We start from the raw sequence: 25,858 nt of genomic DNA on the forward strand, positions 1-25,858 counted from the left end.
CCTGGAGAGATGGAAAGTAATCAGTTACCACAACTAGCTTCTTTTCTATTCTGAGAGCAGTGAGCCCCAAAGATTGTAGCAGTATAAATTATGATAATTCCTTCAACTTCCATTTCAAAAAAAGAGTAAGAGAAGCACACACGTATAGAATGCTCTTATTTTAAGTTTTTCACCAAATACACTAATCATACTTAGTCCAACAATTTGTGTTTTACTTAATTTGGAGCTTAGTTGAAATATCGATGCACATAATTAATATAGCACCTTCATAGTGTTTGTTGGTCTAATAGCTCCTCATTAGTACAAGGGATCGATAACATCACCAAGAATATGACTTCTGCTGTATCTGTTCCTGAAGTAGCAGCATTTATCAAAGTGTGTTCTTTATGAGCTATATACTTATACTCTAGGACACTCACAGAGCACAATTACCATTACAAAGTTTTGAGAAGTTTTATAATTAAACAAAAACAAAACTGTTAAGCTTTAATGAGCTCAGTGTTTCCCAAGTTCTCTAAAAGCTTACCTGGCTCACTACTGCCTATGAAAATCTAAACCACACTTAAGCAAAACACAGCCCAGGAAAATCCTAATCACAAAGATAGTACAAGAAGTAATAAGATCATTCTGTCCCTCATGAGATTTTCATGCTCTGAACTCAAAGTCCTCACTCCCCAACACATCATTTTGCAAGTGTGCAATCATAATTTATTATTTCCCTCTTGCTTTTATATGTACATCATATTTCCTGACCTCAGAAATTAGCTGCTCTCTTTTGAGTGCTCAAAAATACTATTGACTTGTAAATAGTGAGTACAATAGTGTTTACTGAACACTGGGGAGTGGGCTGGGGGAAATGGTTTTACTGGCATTCCAAACAACTTACTGTACAGCTGGTAAACAGAACTTTTCATTAGGCAATGTAACATTTAAACTTTAAGTTGTTTCAAAGTCTACCAATGTCCACTTTCAGTCACTATCAGTGTCACTGTCACCTATTACCCTGAATTTGAGGTTCTAATGTATTACTTCCATAAGGTGACTGAGTAAGTAGGACAGGCGAACTACTAAGAGTCTGTTCACTTTGTAAAACTGGAAAAGAAGGGAAGCTAACTGGCAAAAGATCTGGTATTTATCAGAGTGTTTAAAAAAAAAAAAAAAGAACTAAACACTGTCCAAGATAAAATTTCTTAATGCGAGAATCAATAAAAAGACAGGTAACAACAGAATTCACTGACATCTTAGAATATATGGAAAGCTGCTACACTTCCCATTTTTGGAACTCAATACCTAAAGAGGCACTTCTGGGGAAGCATACTCAACTTTCTTTGTGACTAATTCTCTTTCTTCTGGTATCAATAACAAGGCATGTGTCTTAACCTTAGAGAATGGTTTTTAATTTATAAAAACAAAAAGTACAGTATCTATACTGGGAAGACAAGAGAGTAACAACAACTTCCCTCCCAGGTGGAGCAGCATTATCAACTTTATGCTTTATTAAATACACCTACATTTTAAAAATTTAGAATTCTATAAATTCTCAACTGTTGTGCCACTATCAACTTCAAAGAATGCTTTATCAACAAAACTATATCCAAACAAAGAGTTCTCACTCAATTTATTAGAATATATACATATTACAAAATAAATGCTTAAATACATACATGAAATCTGAAATCCCCCCTCAGCATGGAACAAAGATCCTCTGCTACATCAGACATGCAGGGATGCAATGTAGCAACCAATCTTGCATAAAATGGTAGCAAGTCCAACCTGCAAAAGTTATATGTGATTTGTGTAAGAAGAAAAACACACGAGAAATCATTCATTTAAAAACTTAAACTTACTCATATTTACTCATATAGTAAATTATTTTTTTAAAAAGCTAATAATCATTCAGTCATGCCAACTTATTGCACTTTGAAGTTTCTGAAAATTCAGCAAGCCTTATAAAAGTATATTAATAACCTGGCATTTTCTAGTCTGTATTTTGACTAGGTTTGGTTTGGTTTTGGTTTGAGGGTTTTGTTTTGCTTTGCTTTTGAGACAGGGTTTCTCTGTGTAGCCTTGGCTGTTCTGGACTCACTTTGTAGACCAGGCTGGCCTTGAACTCACAGAGATCTGCCAGCCGCTTGTATCCCAAGTACTGGGATTAAAGGTGTGTGCCACCACTGCCTGGCTAGGTACGTAATTTTGATACATGAAATACTATGTGAAGAAATGCATTCTGACATGGCTTAAATTTCAAATTATATAATTAGTCAATAGCAAAATATTTACAAACCTAAAGGCAACTTAAATACTGCAAATCAAAATCCTCTCAAACTACTTCCTTTATTTATCCAGGGGTAAGTCATTTGGAAATCTCAATTTCTGAAATAAGAAAGTAAAGAAGAACTAAAAAGTACTTAAGATATTAACATATCAAAAGATGCGAGTTCATCGCCACACCCATGCAGATCCTCATGTAAGATCTCACTCTAGCCAACAGCAGTGTGTGGCTGGCACTCATGCTATCACCTCATCCCACTTACAGCACTCTTTCCCATTAAACATGGATGCAGCTCCAGGGTCCTGCTTATTTAACCCAATACTCCAGGCAGCCACTGCTAACTGGAACCAACACACAAACTACAATTTATTTTCCATTCCTATCACAGCTTTTACCTTACACAACTTGATTACTTATTTATTCAACACCCAGCACATCACACAGGCTGGAGATGAGAGCATTAAGCGGGAACAAAAGCCACTGTGCTGGCAGCAATAGGAACAGCAGTACAGAGAAAGGGGAAGTAAACACCATACAAGCAGTTGAAACGATGACAGCTGGAACTTCTTAGAACACAAACAAGTAATCCTACATTTCTTAACTATCCCCAAATGCACCCCTGCATCACTGACTCATGTAGGAAAACAGGTCATTTCACTAAAGACCTACCGGTCACAGCAAGCTACAAGTTTAGATTTAGAATTAGAACCAGACTGACCCTTACACAAATGGGAAAAGGAACACTGGAAATATGGTACTAAGGGAAGGAAAAGTGAATCCATGGCTAAACTATTAAAAAAACATGGGGTTTCTTTGACCCTTATAACTTCCTTTAAAATATTGTGGTGCACGCCTTTAATCCCAGCACTTGGGAAGCAGAGGCAGATGGATGTCTGTGAGTTCGAGGCCAACCTGGTCTACAAAAGCAAGTCCAAGACAGCCAGGACTACACAGAGAAACCCTGTTTCATATAAGCGCTTACTCTAAGCAACGGCAGTGTGTGGCTAACACACTAACACACACAAAAAAAATAAACAAAACAGAGAAAATTTAACCCACATGACCCACATAGTGGAAGGAAAGAAACAAGTTCCTTAGACTGTTCTCTGACATTCACACATATACTGTGGCAAATTTAAAAAACAAAACAAAACTTAAAACTTAAAAAAAAAAAAACTAATGTAGCAGGGCTAGTCCTAATCCTAATACACATACGCACATATTACTCAACTTGTTAATAATCTTCTCTCTATGAGATGGCTACTATAGTAGCCATTTCAGAAATAACAAGACAAATGCAAGACTGTAGTCGCTATGTACTCATATCTTAAGTACAAATTGAAAATCATATTTTAAGAAGATTTTAAAGTATTTTCAATCCAAACATTTATCATCAAACTTTAGGTATTTAAAATATTTTAAAGGTTTATCTGCTGAAAGTTAAGTATCTAATATACTAAATGGACATGAAAAAACAAACAAACAAACAAAATGGACATGATGTGAGCCACAACTCTCCTTAATATTATAAAACCAAGGTATTTCTTAAGATTTCCTGGATGTTGCTACTGTTTAAAACAAAACAAACAAACCCCAAAAACTCCTGGAGGAGTGGAAAAGCAGCTCTGTGGTTAACAGTGTTTACTGCTCTTGCAAAGGACCCAGGTTTGGTTCTCAGCAGCAACACAGTGGCTCACAATCACCTGTAACTCCAGTTCCAAAGGATCTAACTTCCTCTTCTGACTTCCAATGGCTCATGTACACAAGCAGTACTTAAACACACACACACACACACACACACACACACACACACTCACACACTCAGACATATATACATGAAATACCGTATTTTTTAAAACCTGAAACAAACTCAATTTTCTTGTATTAACGGATGGATCTATACCAACCTGCAAATTGTAAATTTTCTTTAAAATATTAGGTTCTTTGTTTTCCATCCTTAATTTTCTACACTCAGTAATAGCAAATGGTCTTTTTAAATTAATATCAATTGTCATAGGTGCTAGAGAGATGGCTGCTCTTCTAGAGGACCAGGGTTTCAGCTTACAATCACCTGTAACTCTGGTGCCAGGGAATCCAACACTCACTTCTGAGGGCACCAGACAAACATGGTACAGAAACAAATATGGCCAAAAATTATTCATACACATAAGTCTAAAAATAAAATCAAATGATAAATTCAAATACAGGAATTTAAAGCAATGCTGTGGATCATCCACTTTTCTGACGTCACAAGCACAGATCAGAGATTCAAGAACTGCAGCCCCAGAACAACAGGGCAATAAGCTGGAAATTAGAAGGGCCTGGGTAAGCACTGCAAACAGTGCTGCTGTGATGACTTGAGGGACGATCTGACAACTTTCCTGCTCTCTCCCTGCACACTGGCATTCATCTATCTCACTCAAAACCTTGGCATCTTTCCTTCCTTTTGAGAATATACTTTCCCCAACACTCATACTCTATTCCTTCATTGCATCCAAATTACTTCAATGAAACCCTTTCTGAATATCCCAGTGAATTTGCAAATCTACATTTCTCTCTGCCCCCTCCCTCACCTCTTTACCCTGTAACTATTTTTAAAATGAAATTTAACAGTCAAGTGTGGTGGCACATGTCCATAATCCTAGTATTGAGAGACAGAGGCAGAAAGATTGCCCATGAATTTGAATCCAGGCTGGTCTACATAGTAAGTTCCAGGCCAGGCAAGATCACATAGTGAGACTGTCTCAAAAACAAGACAAAGCTGGGTGGTGGTGGTGCATACTTTTAATCCCAGCACTCGGGAGGCAGAGTCAGGTGATCACTGTGAGTTCGAAGTCAGCCTGGGTACAAAGAGAGCCCAAGACAGCAAAGGCTACACAGAGAAACCCTGTCTTGAAAAACAACAAACACCCCACCAAGAACTCACCTATGCTTGTTCCAGAGAGACAGCCTTCCAGGCACTGAATAAACGCCCCTGCCCCTTCTACCTTCCTTCAAGTAGAGCCCTTCTGTACAGGTGGCTTTAAACTTGCTACCTCCATAGGACTGACTGGCTGGCTTGAACTCACAAACCTGCTTCGGTCTACCTCTTTTTTTCTTTAAAAAATTGAAAAAAAAAAACAACTTTTTTTTTAAACTGTTGAAAGACACTAGTTTTATTTTTTCTCAAAATTGTCTTGGAAAAAACTGAATATGAAAGAACATCGTTGTAGCTCAACTTAAAAATTGGAGGCGTTCCGAGTTACAACTTTCTTATGAGTAAGATCCCTGATTTGAGTCTCAATACTATAAAACAAAACTTAAAATTCATCATAGTAAATATTACAATAGGGACTAACAAGATGGCTTAGTGGGAAAAAGCTCTTGCCACCGAGTCTGACAACTTAAGCCTGACCCCAGCACAGAAGGAAAGACAACTCTCACAGCTGTGCTAACCCTTCACATTCTATGTGATGGCCTGCCTGGGCCACACACATACAACACATACACATGCAATGTCCGCACACAATTAGAACATAATACTAAAGTAGAATATGATTACAAAATGACAAAATATAATAAAGACTGGGGCCATTTTCTCTGAAACCCACAACCAAGTAACCTGTTCATTTTTTTCTGTAGTCCTGACATTCTAAATAAAACAGTGCCACCAAGTGGTATAGCATACTAATAGAGTTAAAGGGGAGCACAAAACAAGTAGCTCTGATTCTCTCAGTTTAGGGAGGAAACCCAATTTGAAAGTCTCACAAAAAATAAATGAAATAAAATTAAAGGAGAGGTAACTCAGTGGTTAAGAGCATTGGCTGTTCTTCCAGAGGACCTGGGTTCAATTGCCAGCACCCACATGGCAGCTCACGACCAGTTCCAGGGGACCTGACACCCTCACGCTAATAAACATAAAATAAATAAATAAATAAACCAACAGAGCATTTAATCCCAAGACACTCGTAGGAAGAGGTAGATGGATCTCTGTGAGTTCGAAGCCAGCCTGGTCTTCCTAGTGAGTGCCAGGATGGCTGAGGTTACAGAAAGACCCTATCTCGAACAAAACATCTAATCCAGAATCAAGTGTAAATGTTATGTGTGAAGAATGTTGTGTTTACATCACACTAAGGAGATTCTGCACATTTACCTCTCAAACACTTGGCTAGCAAACTCTATGTGGATTCAAAGTCACTAAAAGAACATATAGTATAAATTAAAATAAGAAAAAGGATTTTTAAGGTACTTTCCCTTTAAACTCAAGATTTAGCTTTGGTACGTGGCCTTCAGAATGATGAAAATGATGCCTAACTTTATCTGGGTGGTAGACACATATGTATATTTAAAGATTAAGTATTTCATGTAAAAATTTCAAATTTCTATCTGACAATCGTGTGGCTATTACAAATTATAAAATATGTGAAAGTCTAAGAAAATGTACAGCCTTTGTTTCTGAGGAGTCCTTCAAATTCATAAGCTAAGAGACATAGTAACAGCTTTGGAGACACTTTCACCATGATCTAACAGACAAAACTGAAAGTTAAATCCTGTTTCAGCTCACACCTTTAAGAACTGTGAAAAAATGAACTATATTAAACTTAATATCTTTTGTTCTGCACATTACACCAAGAAAATACAAAGTCAACTCAGAAAACAATAACAACAACAAAACTACTCCAAGTTTGCAAGTTAGGCATCTGGTGACCAGGTACTTTGAATATCTTTTTTTAAAGATTTATTTATTTATTATTTATACAGTATTCCGCCGGAATGTGTGCCTGCACACCAGAAGAGGGCACCAGATCTTATTATAGATGAATATCCTTTTAAAAAAAGATGAATACAAAAAATGAATATAACTAAAGGGGAGAAGAATGAATAGGTAGGTAGGAAGGTAGATAGACAGACAGACAGACAGACAGACAGACAGTTCTAGCATGCATGAAGACCAAGGTTTAATGCACAGTTCTGTTTAAAACCAGGTATGGTGGCACATGTCTAGGTAAGAAGCCAAGGTCACTCTTGGCTGGGCTATAAAAGGCTTTGCCTCAAAGGAAAAACAAAACAAGAAGACAAAAGTGCAAGTGTGTGTGCTTTGACTTGACATTGTTCCAAAGGCAAACAAATGGTCAATAAGCTTATGGGGGAAAAGAAAGTCTTACTAGCCACTAGGCAACTCATCACCAAGCCCACAATAAGTGTATGGTGTTCTTCTGCATCTGTGGTCTTAGCATTTAGAAGGTTAAGTAAAGGAGATCTCTTGACTCCCCACGAGCTCAAGACTAGCATGTTCAACATAGCAAGACCTCATCTCAAGAAACAAAATATTAAAACACAAACACACACACACACACACACACACACACACACACACACACACACGTCCTACTTTACAGCTTCTAGGTTGGCTGCAATTTAAAAACTGACTGTAACGACTGTGGACAAAAATGTAGAGAAACTAAGGTTGCAGCTAGTGAGATGGCTCAGTGAGTAAAGGAGCTCACCACCAAGTCTAACAACCTGAGTTCCATTTCCAGGCCCACATGGTAGAAGAGAACTAATTCTTAAAAACTGTCTTCTGATAGCCACATGAACACAGCGACTTAAGACATCCCCCCACTTGCCGGGCGTGGTGGCGCACGCCTTTAATCCCAGCACTCGGGAGGCAGAGGCAGGCGGATCGCTGTGAGTTCGAGGCCAGCCTGGTCTACAAAGCGAGTCTAGGACAGCCAAGGCTACACAGAGAAACCTTGTCTCAAAAAACCAAAAAAAAAAAAAAAAAAAAAAAAAAAAAAGACATCCCCCCACTCCCGAATAATAAGTTAAATAAATAAATGAATGTAAGTTTTAAAAAACTTACGAAGAGAAAACTATTTCTATGTCTGTCGCACACGTAGGTGGGGATGTAAATTAGCACAGCCATTGTGAAAATGCATGGCAGTTATTCAAAATGACTAATAAATATGGAGTTGCTGTATGAGTCATCAATTCTACTCCTATGTATGTACCCAAGAATCTAAACAGATGGCTACACCAATCCTACAGAAACAGCCAAAACTCATTATTCCTAGTAGTAAAAAACAGTGCAAATAACCAAAGATACATCAACTAATAAACAGACAAGATATGGTGCTGAAAAAATGTTGACACCACTGCTTTCCAAAAAGGATTGAAGTGCAGGTCCCAGCTAGGAAATGGATTATCTCGAAAACATGATGCTGCAGGTAAGGCATATAGGGGGCCATGTATTGCATGAGTCTATTTAAGAGAAATGTCCAGTAGACAGATCAATACAAAAAGAACAGGCTTGTGGTTCCTTAGAACTGCAGAAGGGGTCAGAGAGAAAACTGCTATAGTCACAGTAGTTAGAATATAAAAATGTTTTAAACAGAGTGCAGTGGTTGCATATCCTTACTGCCCCAAACTGCATACTTAAGTGAATTACATCTCTACAAAGGCTGTTTTTTTATGGTTGTCAGCCATGTCTTTACATTTTTAAATGATTTATTTTTATTTTATGAGTATTTGTTGATGTTTTGTCTGAATATATCTCTGTGAGGGTGTCAAATGCCCTGGAACTGGAGTTACAGACAGTTGTGAACTGCCATGTGGGTTCTGGGAATTGAATCTGGGTCCTATGCAAGAGCAGCCAATGCTCTTAATTGCTGAGCCATCATTCCAGCCCCTGGCTGGGTGTGGTGGCACATGCCTTAATCTCAGCACTTGGGAGGAAGAGGCAGGTGCCTCTGAGTTCGAGGCCAGCTTGGTCTACAAAGCGAGTCTAGGACAGCCAAGGCTATACAGAGAAACCCTGTCACCTCAAAGCGGGGGGGGGGGGGGGGGGGGAAGGAGGATAAACGTCCTTAAGAGTTTTTCTTCTCTGGGTCTTCAGTTCGATTCCATTGATCCACTAGCCTATTGCTGTGCCAGTACCATGCTATTTTAATTACTATTGCTCTATAGTACAACTTGAGATCAGGTATGGAGATTCCTCCAGAGGATCTTTTATTGTATAGGATTGTTTTTGCTATTCTGGGCTTTTTGTTTCTCCATATGAAGTTGAGAATTGTTCTTTCAATATTTTCAAAATATTTAGTAGGTATTCTGATAGGGATTGCATTGAATCTGTAAATTGCTTTTGGTAAGATGGCCATTTTTACTATGTTGATTCTTCTGACCCACGAACAAGGTGGGTCCTGGAAAACTACAGGCGAGTCTGGGCCCTGGGGTCCTCCGCAAACTGTGGCAACAGCCAAGGAAAAAATAGGCAGTAAACCTCGAACCCCTACCCGGACTAGCCGATGGACATTCTCCACTGTTGAGTGGAGAAGGAGATCTAACTTTCACACAAACTCTGGTGCCCCATATTTGAACATGTCCCTTGGATGGAGATGCCTGGTGGCACTCAGAGGAAAGATAATAGGTCACCAAGGAGAGACTTGATACCCTATGAGCATATACAGGGGGAGGAGGTCCCCCTCAGACACAGACATAGGGGAGGGGAGGGGAGGGGAGTAGGGGGGAAGTGGGAGGAAGGGAGGAATGGGAGGATACATGGGATGGGCTAACAACTGAGATGTAATATGAATAAATTAATTTTTTTAAAAAAGAGTTTTTCTTTTTTTTTAATTTTTATTAATTTATTCTTGTTACATTTCAATGGTTATCCCATCCCTTGTATCCTCCCATTCTTCCCTCCCTCCCATTTTCCCCTTATTCTCCTCCCCTATGACTGTTCCTGAGGGGGAAGAGATTTTCTTAATAAATAATTTTCCTCAACAAACTGTACAGACTAGAGAACAGCTAATCTCGCTACCAAGATCTACATATAAGCTATGGACTTCTAGAGTCATAGTAACATAACTACTAATCTATCTATTCTGGTTCTGCTAGCATACTTTTGGCCAGGTCAGGTTAGATAAAAAGAATCTCAGCCACAGCAAAAAATAGACACTCTGTAGGATGCTTCTTCTTAAGGGAGGATGATGAACAAAGTGTCACAAAAAGGAGGAACATTTTAGGGCAGGACGCTCAAAGAAAAGATATGGATGGCTAAGGAAGCCAGAATTCTAAACAGATGATAAAAAGAATTTGCTTGTTCTTTCTCTCAAGTGAGTTTAAGTCATTATATAGTCCAATAGGTCAAAGAGTAACTTTTTACTCCTAACACTTTTTAGGAGCTTATACAGCTTATACAGTGTACACTAAACCCTACTCACTTGTGTTCCTCCTGTCACACAGACAGACAGACACACACACACACACATACCATTGAGGGCTACCAGTTATGTCTCTTATTCAAGGGATAAAGAAAGGGTTCTGGGCCGGGTGTGGTAGTGCACTCCTTTAATCCCAGCACTTGGGAGGCAGAGGCAGATGGATCACTGTGAGTTCGAGGCCAGCTTGGTCTACAAAGTGAGTGCAGTACAGCCAAGGCTACGCAGAGAAACCCTGTCTCAAAAAAAAAGAAAAAAATGTTTCTGAATTTATAACAATGAGAAAACTGAGAAATATAAATACAGGAGAAAGGTGGGGCACTTACAATTCTAGCATTACTAAGGACGAAACTATCTCCTACAGAGAGAAGCCAAATTGTACAAGTATCAGAGAACATTAAGTTACCACATGCCAAAAATACAGAACAGCTCACTCAAAGGCCAAGACATAAATGAAGTAACAGAAAAGAAACAAAATAAATGACTTAAGTGAATAAAAATAAAAGCCAAAATTATTAATAGTAAGACAAGAGAATTAACGATAAGTCTAAAATTTAGGGCAAGTTTTGGTAGGAAAAAGACTAATAAACCACTTGCTAATATAATCAAGAAGAGGAAAAGGAAGTACAAATATAGCTTTGTCGATAACAGGAAAAGGCTGGAAAGCCCGAAATGGTTAAATATGGTGCATTCACTAAGAGAGATACTGCAGAGGTTGCATTCTGTGTAAAAAAGAAGAACCTAAATTTGTACTTTCTTATATATGTAAAAGAAACTTGAGGATATATGTAAGAATCAAGACAGTGGTTTTCCGCTAGCAGACATGGAAACTGAGTAGATGGGGAGACAAGAGAGTTTTTTACTAAAACAGGTCTTACACTTCTGCATTTTGAAAATGTTTAATCTTATTTCTTTAAGATTTATTAACTTGTGTATTTGTGTATATTTGCATGTATGGCTGGCTGCATGACAGAAGAGAGCATCAGACATTAGAGGGCATCAGATTCCATTACAGGTGGTAGTGAACCACCATGTGGTTGCAGGGAATTGAACTCAGGACTTCAGAATTCTGCTCTTAACTGCTGAACCATCTCCCCAGCCCATAACTTATTTTTAAATGCCATTTAAAACTAATTCAAATATCTGTACACAAAGCATGTATTTTTTGTTTTTCATGTTGAGACAGGACCTTGCTCTGTGACCTAAGCTGGACTTGAGCTTACTGTGTAGCTCAGGTTAGCCTCAAATTTGGAGTAAACCTGTCTCAGCCTCTCAAGTTCCAGGCTTACAGGCACAGATTACAATGCCCAGGTATGTATAGTTCAAAAACACTTCTTGGCATTAGAGATGTACAAAATCCAAAGCTCCATCCTGTCTCCTGAAGGAAGAGCTGACTGTTTGCACAGGCTGGTAACAATACAAGCAGCAAGTCAACAACTGGAATATAACGTACCTGATTTCTTCCATGGAGACATGCTAAAAGGACCCTAAAGAGTACTATATTTATTTTACACAAGGGAAATAAAGACAGATGTTCAGCAAGACAGCTACTGTGCTAAGGCTTAGCATGAGTTACCATTCCCAATAAAAAACAAAGAAATCCCACATGGTAGAAAGCACTCCATTCCCGAGAGTGGGGAAGACAAGAGTAATCACTAGGTAACGCTACAGACGTCACTCTATGCATATCAGGATTTTACAAGAGGAATTAAGGATTAAGACTAAATCTAAAAACAATCACAAACTACATTTAAAGGGGCATTAATAGTAAACACATCACACAGTTTTATCAACTTCTGCATGTCAGGTGCTGTGTTAGTGCTAGAGATAAAGCAGTAACTATGGCCTCCTTCCTGTAGCTTACTTACAGTATACAAAACAATGTCCTGCAGACATGGGCAGGAATCCAAGAAAGGGATTTTGCTGTGGCTTGAGGCCTCAATCTTCTTAGCCTCTGACACATACTGCTGTCTGCTCTCTGTGCTCGTCCTCTGTATACCTAACCCTCGGTAGTCCTCTCAGACTGCTCTTGTTTCACACAGCCTTCTCTAGTTAGTTGACTCAGACTAAATCTTCAAATTCCACCTGCTCTGTATTTCAAAAGCTTTTTTCTTCTTGATAATACAACTCAATTATTTATCCATCTGACCTCCAAAACAATCTCAATCTGTTCACTATTATATTGTGTCTTCTGTAATAATCACAGCATATAGCTAAATGTTAATTGTTTAATAATAAGATTTTAGAACATACTTTCAGTTTTCTATATTTAAGCAACCAGTTTAAATTATTATGTTAAGCATTTAAGATAATGTTAGACTACAAAGACTATTTCTCAGGGTTTTAAGATGTTACATAATTTTTTAAAAAATTTTAAGACAGGAAGGAGTTCATTTATTTCAGGTTGGCTTGGAACATTCTATACATTTGAGGACGGCTTTGAACTTCTGTTCCTCCAGGGTTTGGACACCACACCTAGTTTAAATGCATCCCATTGCTTTCTTTCATATTTTTTTTCCTTTCCTCTAACCAGTGATTCTCAACCTTCCTAATGCTGTGAACCTTAAATATAGTTTGTCATGTTGTAATGGTCCTCAACCATAAAATTATTTTCATTGCTACTTCATAACTGTAAGTTTGCTGCTGTTATGATTCATAATGTAAACATCTGCTTTCCAATAGTCTTAGGTGACCCCTGTGAAAAGGTCATTAGAACCTCAAAGGCGTTGTGACCCACAGGTTGAGAATGCTACTCTAAACTCATAAATTCCTACTATTTTAAAGTTTATGTTTCTAGCAAAATAGAACTACTGTAACTGTCCACCCAGGAATTTCACAGATAACTTTAACTTTAGTTCTAAAAGACCAAATAACAGGACTTGGGAGCTGGCTCACTTGGTAAAGTGCCTACTGCACAAACATGAGAGCCTAACTTTTACGCAGCACTCATGTAAACAGGTGAGTGCTTTGGCATATGCACCTATAATCTCAGCACTGGGCAGGAAGGAGACAGAAGGATTTCTGGCACTCACTAGCCAGCCTGCCTAGGAGAACTAGAGATCAGGATTCAGTGATAAACCCTAACTTTAAAAAAAAAAGGTAGAGAATGACTGAGGATATCAACCTCTGCCTTCCCTAATATGCACATATACACATATAAAACACAAATGTGCACATACACAACCAAACGTAAAATAGATCAATAAAATGTGTGTGTTATATGTATGTATATGTGTGCGTATGTGTGCAATCCAAAATTTTGGGGGAAAACTGTAGAATTTTCATAAATTAAGGTATAGATATTATCCCTATTTTTCATCTGTATGAAAACAGAGCCTCACAGTAAAGCCTTAATATTGACATTTTTCTCTTACTTGTACATAAGATAATGGTATGCATGAATCAATAGCACCTTATCGATTTGATAAAGTATATGATTTCATATCTTATGGCCATAGACAACATAAAGTCATCTTTCTAAATTTTATCATTAGTTACTATTTCACTGTATTAGTATTCCTTCTCCCTCCAGCTATTAAAATGAAAAAATAATGCTTATATTAACACTGCTGAGAAATTTTTAAAAGATAAAGAGGGGCTAGAGAGATGGCGCAGAGGTTAAGAGCAGCATTAAGGAGCTAGGTTTGACTCCTAGCACCCATCCACGGCAGCTCACCACTACCTCTAATCGCAGTTCAGAGAGGTCCAATACCCTCTTCTGGCCTCTATGGGCAGCAGGTGCACATGTGATAGAGACAGAGATACAATCAAAACACCCACAGCCAATAACTAAAGAAAATAAGTTTTTGTTTGTTTGTTTTAATATTTATTTATTTATTATTTACACAGTATTCTCCCTGCATGTGAGCCAGCAGGCCAGAAGAGGGCACCAGATTTCATTATAGATGGTTATGAGCCACCATGTGGTTGCTGGGAATTGAACTCAGGACCTCTGGAAGAGCGGTCAATGCTCTTAACCTCTGAGCCATCTCTCCAGCTCTCCCCCCCCCCTTTTTTTTAAATTATGTTTTATGCACCATGGTGTTTTGCCTGTGTGTGTATCTGTGTGAGGATGTTGGATCCCCTGGAACTGGAGTTACACAGACAGCTGTGAGTTGTCACGTAGATTCTGGGAATTGAACCCAGGTCCTCTGGAAGAACAGCCAGTGTTCATAACTACGGAGTCATCTTTTCAGCCCCTTCTTTTCCTTTTAGATTCATTTATTCTGTTTAACATGCACGAGTATTTTGCCTACATGTATTTGTATCACATGTATACCTAGTGCCCACGAACGTCACAGCAGAATAGGGCATTACATGAGAGCCCATGAAACTGGAGTTACAGAAGTTTATAAGCCACCACGTGGATACTGGGACTCAAACCTGGGTCCTCCTCTGGAGAACAAGTCCGTCAAACCATTGAATCATCTCTACCCCAACAAACAATATGTTTATTGAACAGAAATGGCTAGGAACAGTGGCCACACCCATAGCCCTACTTTTCAGAAGTTTGAAGCAGTAGAAACTCAAATTTGAGGCAGAATGGGCCATATAAGGAGTCCCAAGCCAGTCTTAATATTTAAGATCTTGTCCCATTTTTAAAAGGGGGGGGGGCTGCTGGAGAGATGGCTCAGTGGTTAAGAGCACTGACTTGCCCTTCAAAACACCCAGGGTTGAATTCCCAGTACCCACATGGTAGTTCAGAACTGTCTGTAACTCCAAGATCTGACACATACAGATATACCTGCAGGCAAAACATCAATGCACATAAAAATAAAGATAAATAAATAATTAAAAAGGGGTGGTGGTGGTGGCTGGAGAGGTGGGTCAGTGGTTAAGAGCATGGGCTGTTCTTCCAGAGGATCTGAGTTCAATTCCCAGGACTGACACGGCAGCTTACAACTGTCTGTACCTCCAGTTCCAGGGGATCTGACATCCTCACATGGTATACATACAGGCTAAATTCCAGCACACATTAAACAAAAGATAAATCTTTTTTTTTTTTTTTTAAGAAAAAAGAAAGAAATGGTGCTCCTTCAGATGTAATTAAATGGTCTGAATAGTTTTGAAAAATACAGGTAGAGATTTTCAGTTAGCATAACAGAGCATCAAAATTCTCTTTGCATTATATAACTAAGTGTCTTGAGTTACTAACAACACCATCATTAATGTAGCTTTCAATTTTACTGAGTGAAATCTCTAAGTGGTTATCTCCTCTCTAACATTATAACTCAAACAACATGAAATGTTTAATTTAAGCTTAAGAATTACACTAAATTACTACTCCCAAAAATTCTACATAAGTTATGTTTTTTCCCCTCAAAGGAGAAAAAATATAAACCAATTAACCAATTGCTTCTAGTCATTAATAAGTTTATTATCTAAAGATTTTGTTTTGTTTTGCTTTGTTTGTTTGCTTTTTGAGACAGGTTCTCTAGCTCTGGCTGCTCCGGATTTCACTACATAGACCAGGCCAGCCTTGAACTGAACTACTCGTCTGTCTCCATCTGCCAGACTCTGCCTCAAGTGCTGAGATTAACAGTGTTTAGCACCACAGCTGGTCATTTTGTTATTGTTTTGTTTATTTGTTTGTTTGTTTGACAGAAACAGCCTCACTATGTAGCCTTGGCTGGCCTGGAGCTTGCTATATAGACTAGGCTGGTCTTGAAATCATAAACACTCACCTGCCTGAGCCTTAGTGTGCTAAGATTGAAGGCATATGGCACTGATCCCAACCTGTTTTAGTTTTTTAGGCAAGAGTCTCACCTGCATAGACAGCCCACGGTGCCCTTACATGCTCAATCTACCTGCTTCAGCCTCCTCCTGAGTGCTGGGGTTACAGCATGTAGTACCACACATGCACCAAGTTACTTTTATTATTAAATACTTTATCTTAAAATATTATTAAATATTTTACCTAAATAGCATGTAAATATTAGAAAAAAATATTTCCATGTGAGCAAAGCAAGACAAAAATAAGTCCCAGATAATATGCTAATAATAATCCCTATTCAGCTTATAAAACTTAAGTGACCATTTTAAAGAAATATCTCAATAAGAATGTTGATCTTACATCACTACCAACAGATTACTGTTCCAAATACTGACCTTTGTCTAGGAACTATGAAGAGTGCTCGTACCAACTTCTTCCTGTTTGCCTTTGTGTTCATGTTCATACAAAAATCCATGGCTGCCTAAAGGAAAAAGAACATTTCTTTAAAAAAAAAATAAAAGAAAGAAAGAAAGAAAGAAAGAAAGAAAGAAAGGAAAAGAAAAAAGAAATCCTCAACCCAGCCATTAAAAGTAGAACCCTAAGTCAATGTTCTAATTCTTAAACACCCCCAAAAACAGTTTTAAGGCACTAATATTATAAACAATAAGCACATCCCAAGCTACAACATTAAGTCTATAAGCCCTCTCTCTCTGCAAGTTTAAAACATACATTTTTTATTTTTTTAAAAAAATAGCAATTTCGTGTTGAGAACACAACTTAAAGGTAGTTTCAAAACCTATTTTGTGTGGCAAGTTAATTTTAAAGTTCAATCTGTGTCTACAAACAAGGAAATAAGCACTAAGATAAGGAGTTTAGGCTACAATCCAGTAACAGAAAACTTGGGTTGCATCAAGAATATTTAGCTTAAATAAAGAAAGCTACTAGTGGCCAGGGGTGGAGATTGGTTCCAGAAATCTCCCCAGACATGCAAATTTTCAGATACTTAAGTTGTTTATGTAAAACAGCATTGGTTTTTTGCATGTTAACTTTTAGGTACATATTCTCATATACTTTAAATCATCTCTAGATTAATGACAGTAACACAATGTAAATGCTTTATAAACAGGGATAGATGATGATGATGACTTTAAAAAAAAAGGTATATGTGTTTAGGACAGATGCAGTTTTTCCCTCAAAACTGTTTACTATCTGTGGTTGGCTGAATCCACAGAGGGGAACCAGCAAATACGGAGGGATGCCTACACTTACTTTGTTTTATCTATCTAAATGAATTTCAGAAAAATACATGAAGCAGTTACTTTTTTTGTGTAGCCCTGTCTGTGCAGGAACTCACTCTATAGACCAGGCTGGCCTCGAATGTCACTTGCTTCTGCCTCCTGAGTGCATGGGATTAAAGGTCCAGACAAGACTTTCTTTTTTTTAAATGTAATTATCAAAGGCCAGTTGGACACACACAGAGAAAGCTGTGTTGAAGTGTTCTACATAGGGTGCTGGCAAGAGGACTCAAGGATAAGGCACTCTCTGCCAAACTTGACAGTGTGAGTTTAGTCCCCTGGACCCAATACCCAGTAGAAGAAGAAAGTCAACTCCCTTAAGTTATCCTCTGAGCGCCCAGGAACAGTGCTCTAATGCCCTCCCTCCCCTCCCCTACCTTTCTCATATATACAATAATTAAGTGTACACAAAAATTTAATGTTCCATATATCAGAAGCTAAGCACAGAATGCCAAAATTTAGTACACACAGAACTGATGTGACATTAAAACAAAACAAAACAAAAAAACCACTCGAGTTAAAAAAAAAAATCCAGAATTAATATATTTGAAGATATCTTAAGATATCTGGGGCTGGGCGTGGTGGTGCACGTCTTTAATCCCAGTACTTGGGAGGCAGAGGCAGGCGGATCACTGTGAGTTCTAGGCCAGCCTGGTCTACAAAGCAAGTCTAGGACAGCCAAGGCTAACACAGAGAGACCCTATCTCGAAAAACAAAACAACAACAAAAACTATATATGGACATTGTGGCACACACCTGTGTACTCAAGACACAGAGGCGGAGCAGTGAATTCCAGGCCAATCGGTGTCTGCCATATAAGGATAAATGGGAAGCAAGTAAGGTTGATCATATTTGTTTGTTGCAAAACCCATTAAGAAGATTTTTTAAAAAACTTGTTTCAAATGTACAAGTAAATAAACTACAACTCAATAATCAATGTTTTACTTTAAACAAAGATAAGTTTTTCTAGTCATCACATTCATGGGGAAAAATGAATGGCATTCCTCACAGAAGTCACTTATGAGAATTCTTTACTTTGGTGTAGATGATTATATGCATATTTATATATATAAACATACATATATATACATATATATATATACACACACACACACATATAAATAAAAGAAAAAGTCAAAAGTGAATTGTCTGAGTTTTACCCACAAAAGTAAGTCACTTCCTGTGATGGGAACAAGGTAAGAACCAAGTAGGCTCATGATGCATTTGAATGGACAGTGAGTAACCCATGTGTATTGTTTGTGCTTATATTTCAGATTGTAAATTTCAGTAGATTTCAGAACAGTAACAGTAACTAGAGAAGCCAAACATGTCTTTGATTCACTTAAGAATGATGAGAGATGGCACAGCATTAAGCGCATTGGCTGCTCTTCCAGAGGACGTGGGTTCAATTCCCAGCACCCATAAGGAGGCTTAACAACTACCTATAACTGAGTTCTGGGTATTTGACACCCTCTTCTGGCCTCTGTGGGCACCAGATACGCACATAATACACAGACAAAACACCACACACATAAAATAAAGTAAATCTTTTTAAAAAAAAGTGGAAAAGAAAATTAAAGAAAAAGATTACAATGTTAAGTCAAGGAAACTTAATTTTTTTTCTCATTATTACATACACTGGTTAACAGATCTGAGGGTAAAGGCACTCACCACAAGCCTTACCTAAGCTCATGCCTCAGAATCCACACTATAGGAGGGAACCAACACCTAACCCCAAGCAAGTATGTGGCAAAGGTGTTCACACATACACAATAAAGAAAATGTCTAAAACAAAGCAAAATAAATGAGTTCAAAGCCAGCATAGTCACAAAGTGGGTTAGTTCCAGGACAGCCAGGGCTTCTTGAGAAACCCTGTCTGAAAAAAAAATACAACAAAAACAAACAAACAAACAAAAAGTGAGGCTGTGGTGGTACACACCAATACTCAAGAGTCAGAGGCAAGCAGATCTCTGAGTTTGAAGACAGCCTGGCCTACAAAGTGAGTTCCAAGATAGCCACAGCTACACAGAGAAACCTTGTCTCAAAACAAAACAAGAAAGAAAGAAAAAAAAAAAAAAGAAAGAAAATTCAGGGTACCTAAGTTGCATTCCCAGGACCCACTTTGCATCATTAACAGCTGCCTGTAACTCCTGACTCCCTATTCTGCCTTCCAAGGGCACCAACCCACCTCACATATATATATTCTCTCTCCTCTCTCTCTCTCTCTCTCTCTCTCTCTCACACACACACACACACACAAAACTAAAACTAAAACTAAATCTAAAAAATAAAAATACGGAAATAAAGTATTTCTGACTAAGAACCAACTTATGCCATGGAGGTAGCTCAGTGATAGAGTACCTGCCTAGCATGTACAAGGCCTTGGTTTTAATCTCCAACACCGGGAAAAAATAAAATTCTTCTCAGTGATCACAATTTTTTTTTCTTTTGAGACAGGGCTTTACAATATAGTAGTACATATACAGCCCGGACTATCTTCAAATTCTCAATCCTACCTCTCTCTCTTGAGTGATAAGATTCCCTCATCACGTGTGGAATCTATCATATCAATCAGCATTTCATGTTCGTTTACATGATTTTTAGCAATGTACACCGGTAACAAAGTAATGGCTTATAGCCATGTATAACTTATAAATATACATGTGATATTCTTAAACTACACTATTTAACATCATAGAAATCTTCCAGAGAAAAATATTGTGAATAAAATTTCTTCAGAAAAGAACTAGTAAACTGTCAAGCTTTAAAAACTCTAATTGAGTCACTGAAAATAAATATTTTTAGCTTTTCTTGAAGTAACAACATAATTTGTCAGTTTCAGAAGCCTTTCTGTTAAATAAGTGTATCCACAGAAGCCCATTATCTCCTAATAGAATGGCATTCTATGACGACAGCAACTTGAACATGCAACTCCATCAAGCCAGTTTTCTTTATCATTTATTTATTTTATTTTTATATACATTGGTATTCTGCCTACATGTCTGTCTGTGTGAGGGTGTCAGATCATGGAGTTACAGACAGGTGTGAGCAGCCACGTGGGTGCTGGGATTTGAACCCAGGTCTTTTGGAAGAGCAGTCAATGCTCTTAATTGCTGAGCCATCTCTCCAGTCTCCAAACCAGTATTTCCCTTTAGACAATTCTGATACAGAAGGGCTTTACAATTTGTCAGATTAAAAAGATATATACATATGACAGCTAATCTTGGTTGTCAACTAGACAGACCTGGGAAGAAACTTCAAATGAGGCACTGCCTCTATCAGACTGTCTGTGGGCATAACTACAGGGCATTTTCTTGACTGCTCCCTGAGGCAGGAGGCCCCAGCATGTTAACGGGAAGTGCCCTCCCTATAACCGCACTGTTCTTAGGCAGGTGGGCATTAACCCAGCAGCAAGCCAATAAGCAGCAGCAGTCCTCTACAGCTCCTGCTTCACGCTCCTGCACTGTCTCAGTACCATTCCCTCAAGGATGACTGGAGCCTACAGGATGAAAAAGAACTCTTTTCCTGCCCAAGCTGCTTTTGATCAGTGTTTATCACAGCGACAGAGAAGCGAACTAGAATAATATGTGTCCAAATACAATGGGCTGCAAGGTCCAGGCAATCCTGAGTCTACACTGCAAGGTCCAGGCAATCCTGAGTCTACGCTGCATGGTCCAGGCAATCCTGAGTCTACGCTGCAAGGTCCAGGCAATCCTGAGTCTACGCTGCAAGGTCCAGGCAATCCTGAGTCTACGCTGCAAGGTCCAGGCAATCCTGAGTCTACACTGCAAGGCCCAGGCAATCCTGAGTCTACGCTGCAAGGTCCAGGCAATCCTGAGTCTACACTGCAAGGTCCAGGCAATCCTGAGTCTACACTGCAAGGTCCAGGCAATCCTGAGTCTACACTGCAAGGTCCATGGTAGACTGGACTAAATATCAAGACCGTCTTACAAAACAGAACAAAGATCTGATGATTAAAAAAAAAAGAAAAAATATATGGATGCATAATCTAAAGTTGAAATGTAATAAAAGTACTTATTTTTACAGAATGAGTAAGGTTATTACATGAAAGTTAACTTTTTAAAAATTACATTTCATAGAAGCAAAGAATAAAATGGTGCTAATGCTTCTTCATTCATGTACAATGCTAGCAACAACCCTTACCGCCATGTTTGCCAACACCAAAACAGTAAAAGGTGGAGCACTGAATATTATGAAGACTGTGGTGGCCTTGGGTGCCAACGGAAATCTACACAGCACATTTCAAAAAACCCTCATTTTTAAAACTAAAGGTCCCTGTGTGAAGGGGAAAGGCATCAGGACAATAGGAATCTACAGCTAGTTCCACTTCCAAAGAAAGAATGTACAGCTAGCTCCAATTTCATCTTTATTTACTCTGGGTTCTCACAAAGACTCCTTCTGAAAACATGGTTCACTGTATAGTTTGCAATAGCCTGAAACCATTGATACTTGACATGTAAGACTCTTCAAGGTCTACGTGCTTTTGTAAAATTATGTAACAATAAGAATACCTTGTCAAAGAACTGCAGGCAACGAAGGGATGCTGAGAATAGGCAAAGCGGTCCTCCCCCAGAAAGAAACAACCTCCAAATTTCTGCATCTATGCATATACATATATTCAACAGTAACAAAATTTTAAAAGGGCCAGGAACTTGAGAGCATGAGAGATGACAACATAAGAGGAGTTGGAGAAAGAAAAGGGAATAGAGAGAAATAATGTAATTTTAATAAAATAAAATAAAATAAATTTAATTAAACAAAAAAATTCATTTAAAAAAAAAGAATACCTTGTCAATTAGATCTCGGTTGACACAGTTGGGCAACTGCTGGAGGAAAGCATCTACTATGAGTTTGAGATGAGATCCAGTGCTGGCTTCTTCATCTTCTTGTTCTAATATAAAATTAGTTTTTTGATAGGTTAAACAAACAAAGAAAAAAAGCAAGCATCCAACTGTTAAGTGATCTAAGAAATGAACCATCTAGAGGATATGTGTGTATGGTATGTGCACATGTATATGTGCTGATGTGTACGCCTTTGCAGGAGCCAGAAGGGGCAGAGGGGAATCGGGTGTCCAATCTCTTCCTGAACCTTTGGCAAGTGCCAATGATGCTCTGATCTCTGCTCTCCAGATTCTGGAGTGATACGCATGACAAAGGCAATGTTCACCTTGTTATATGAGTGCTGGGATCCAACTCTAGTCCTTAAAGTTATGCAACAAATGTTCTTTACCACTAAGCCATCTCTGCAGCCCAGAGAAAAACACTTTGTAAGGTACTTCTAGAGGGCTGGGGATATTGGTGACATCCCTAAATTCTTAATACCAAGTTATTATAATACTTCATTCAGATACCAGCTATAAATAACTTTTACCTTGACACACACACACACACACACACAGTCTATTCATAATAGAAATATAGAATACAGTAAATCCAGTACTTTTATCTACCTGACATTTATTTCCTCATGTTCTGCAATTAAAAGCACTACCATGTCTTGCCTTTAAAGAACTAAGCTTCCCTGTTCTATGTAAATTTGAGGATGGACCCTGCCAAATCACAGCAACTGTATAAGCCCAGCATACAATTAAAGTCCTTCTGTGATATTTATACACAGATGGTGAAAGAAACTGTTCTTTTAATATCATTAACTGGCATGATTTGGGCCTGGGGAATTCACCAACCATGTCTACCCCCCTCCTTGTGATATAGAAGAAATTTCCTGTATAAAAGCAAACAGTGAAAAAGTAAAGACAAACATTGTATCCTTCTATTTAAAAATCCTAACAAGGGGTGGAAAGCAGTTGGCACTGCTGCTCTTAGACAGCCCACAGCTACCTGTAACTCCAGCTCTTCTTCTGGCCCCTGTGGGCACCTGCACACATGCATGGCATACATCCATATGGATACGTAGATGTACAAGTAAAAATAACTCTTTAAAAAAAAAACATCAAGCCGGGTTTGGCGGCACACACCTTTAATCCCAGCACTTGGGAGGCAGAGGCAGGTGGGATCACTGTGACTTTGAGGCCAACCTGGTCTACAGACCGAGTTCCAATACAGCCAGCTCTACAGAGAAACCTTGTTTAAGAAATAAAAATAAGCCGGGTGTGATGGCGCACGCCTTTAATCCCAGCACTCGGGAGACAGAGGCAGGCAGATCGCTGTGAGTTCGAGGCCAGCCTGGTCTATAAAGCGAGTCCAGGACAGCCAAGGCTACACAGAGAAACCTTGTCTCGAAAAACAAAACAAAAACAAAAGAAAAAAAGAAAAAACAAACAAAAGAATCCTAACAAACTCAATTGTTGCTGGAGATGTAAGCTCATTGGTATAGCACTTGCTTAGCCTTGAATTTGATTCCCTCATACTGTAAAAAATAAAATAAAATAAAATAAGATATAAGGCTGGACAGATGACTCAGAGGTTGGGGGCACTAGCTGTTCTTCCAAAGGTTCTAACTTCAACTCCCAGCAACCACATAGTGCCTCACAACCATCTATAATGAGATCTGGTGCTCTCTGCTGGCCTGCAGTTGTACATGCAGGCAAAACATTCTATATGTAATAAATAAATAAATATTTTTAAAAATAAGACATTAAAAATAAAATCAAAAGAAAATATTTAGAAAAACAATAAATGTACTTATTAATAAACAGAAAACAATTCAGTTTAAAAGATACGTAAATAAATAACACTGATCCAAGCACTCAGGAGGCAGAGGCAGAGGGAGAGGCAGAGGCAGGCAGATCTCTGAGTTCAAGGCCAGCCTGGTCTACAAAGCGAGTTCCAGAACAGCCAGGGCTATTACACAGAGAAACCCTGCTTAGCCAGAGGGGGAGGGGGTGAGACTGGACAATCACTGACCACTGACACAATGAAATCCTAGTCATTTTTAACTCTACAATTTTAGAGTAACTTTCGAACACATTTATGGTAAGTACCTTAATAATGACAGTAAGAGACTTAAAATATTCAGGGATGGGGAGATAATTTAGCGCAGGTAAAGTACTTGTGATGTAAGTGCAAGGGCCTGAGTTTGACTCCTCGGAAACCTCAGAGGTCAGACACTGAGCACACCTCTGTAACCTCACTGTTCCTATGGGAAGGTGGGAGGTGAAGACAGGAGAATCTCTACAAAGTCACAGGCCAGGCAGCCTGGCCTAGGAAGCAGAAACTAAAAACAGGTCCTGTCTAAAAGAAGGTGAAAATCAAGTACTGACACCTGATTTCCATATACATGCCACCTCCCCCAACACAACACACACACATACACACACAAATACTGAGCACAAATGTAACTGAGTTGTTGATAAAATATTTTGACATACTTATAATTAAAATATTTGTAATACATATGATCAGTAAAGCTAAAAGTCACATAATATTAATATCTTACCCTAAATCAAATTCTACCTAGTGACTGAGTAAAGACAACAGAAAACTAAATAATTAGAAAACCAAATTGGGGCAGTAGTTAAGTACACTTGTTCCTTTCACAGAGGCTGAGGGTTCGGTTCCCATCATCCACAGGGCTCATGACCATCCCTAACTCCAGTGTCAGGGGATCTGATGCTCTCTTCTGAACGGGCATGGGCACCAGGAACACAAATGGTACACATATGAACATACAAGCCAAGCACCCGTACAGGTAAATAAAATAAACCAAAAAAAAGTAAGAAAACAACAGAGAACTAAAAAGAAAAGATTCATATTTTAAGGCAAAATGTGTGAAAAATAACAAATAAAAACTGATGAAACAGCCTTTTACCTTGTTCATCAAGGAGTTTCTTTGTAAGATCTTCAGCTTCATCTCCACCTTCTAATTCCAATGTATCATCATTAATTTCTAGATTTTCCAATTCAAGTTCCAAATCATCAGGACTTGAAGCCTCCTTATTATCCTTTGGTTCTTTTGTCTCTGCTTTTAAAAAAAGAATAGGAAACTGGAGTATAATGGTAGAATATTTGCCTAGCAGGCAGGGGACCTTGGATTCAATATAGCAAAAAAACAATAAAAATATATGAAAACTACGAAAATTTCTGAATTCAAGGTCAGTTCAAAATCCTGCTACAGAGCTGGGGCGAAGGCTTGGCAGCTGAGAATACTGGCTGCCCTTCCAGAGGCCCTCAGTTTGATTTCCAGCACCACATGATAGTTCACAACTGTCTATAACAACAATCCCAGGGGATCCAACACCTCTTCTGGCCTCCAAGGGCACTAGGAATGCATGTGGTGCACAGACATACATGCAGGCAAAACATCCACACATAAACAAATAACAAATTTTTTAGATCCTGCTATGAAAATATTACAAAAAAAAAATCTATGTAACTTTTCTAAATTGTTTTAAATCCTGCC

The 25,858-nt window shown here is 38.5% G+C and overlaps 1 protein-coding gene across 7 annotated transcripts in view; it reads right to left on the reverse strand.

Moving 5' to 3' along the window:
- The window catches only part of UPF2 (UPF2 regulator of nonsense mediated mRNA decay), a gene marked incomplete at its 3' end in the record, with an annotated part of 110,594 nt that overhangs the window by 50,456 nt on the left and 34,280 nt on the right, over positions 1-25,858 (reverse strand). For 4 of the 7 annotated variants that reach the window (XM_084783982.1, XM_084783979.1, XM_084783980.1 and 1 more), the window contains exons 6-9: positions 25,268-25,420; positions 22,287-22,390; positions 16,579-16,664; positions 1,665-1,773 (exon numbers count right to left, since the gene is read on the reverse strand). In XM_084783982.1, coding sequence (XP_084640108.1) covers positions 1,665-1,773; positions 16,579-16,664; positions 22,287-22,390; positions 25,268-25,420 — 452 coding nt within the window. The remainder of the gene's footprint in view (positions 1-1,664; positions 1,774-16,578; positions 16,665-22,286; positions 22,391-25,267; positions 25,421-25,858) is intronic. The other 3 variants (XM_084783981.1, XM_084783985.1, XM_084783984.1) reach the window with 1 other exon arrangement.

Source organism: Acomys minous (assembly GCF_964271855.1).
Source record: "Acomys minous genome assembly, chromosome: 5".
NCBI classification, from domain to species: domain Eukaryota; kingdom Metazoa; phylum Chordata; class Mammalia; order Rodentia; family Muridae; genus Acomys; species Acomys minous.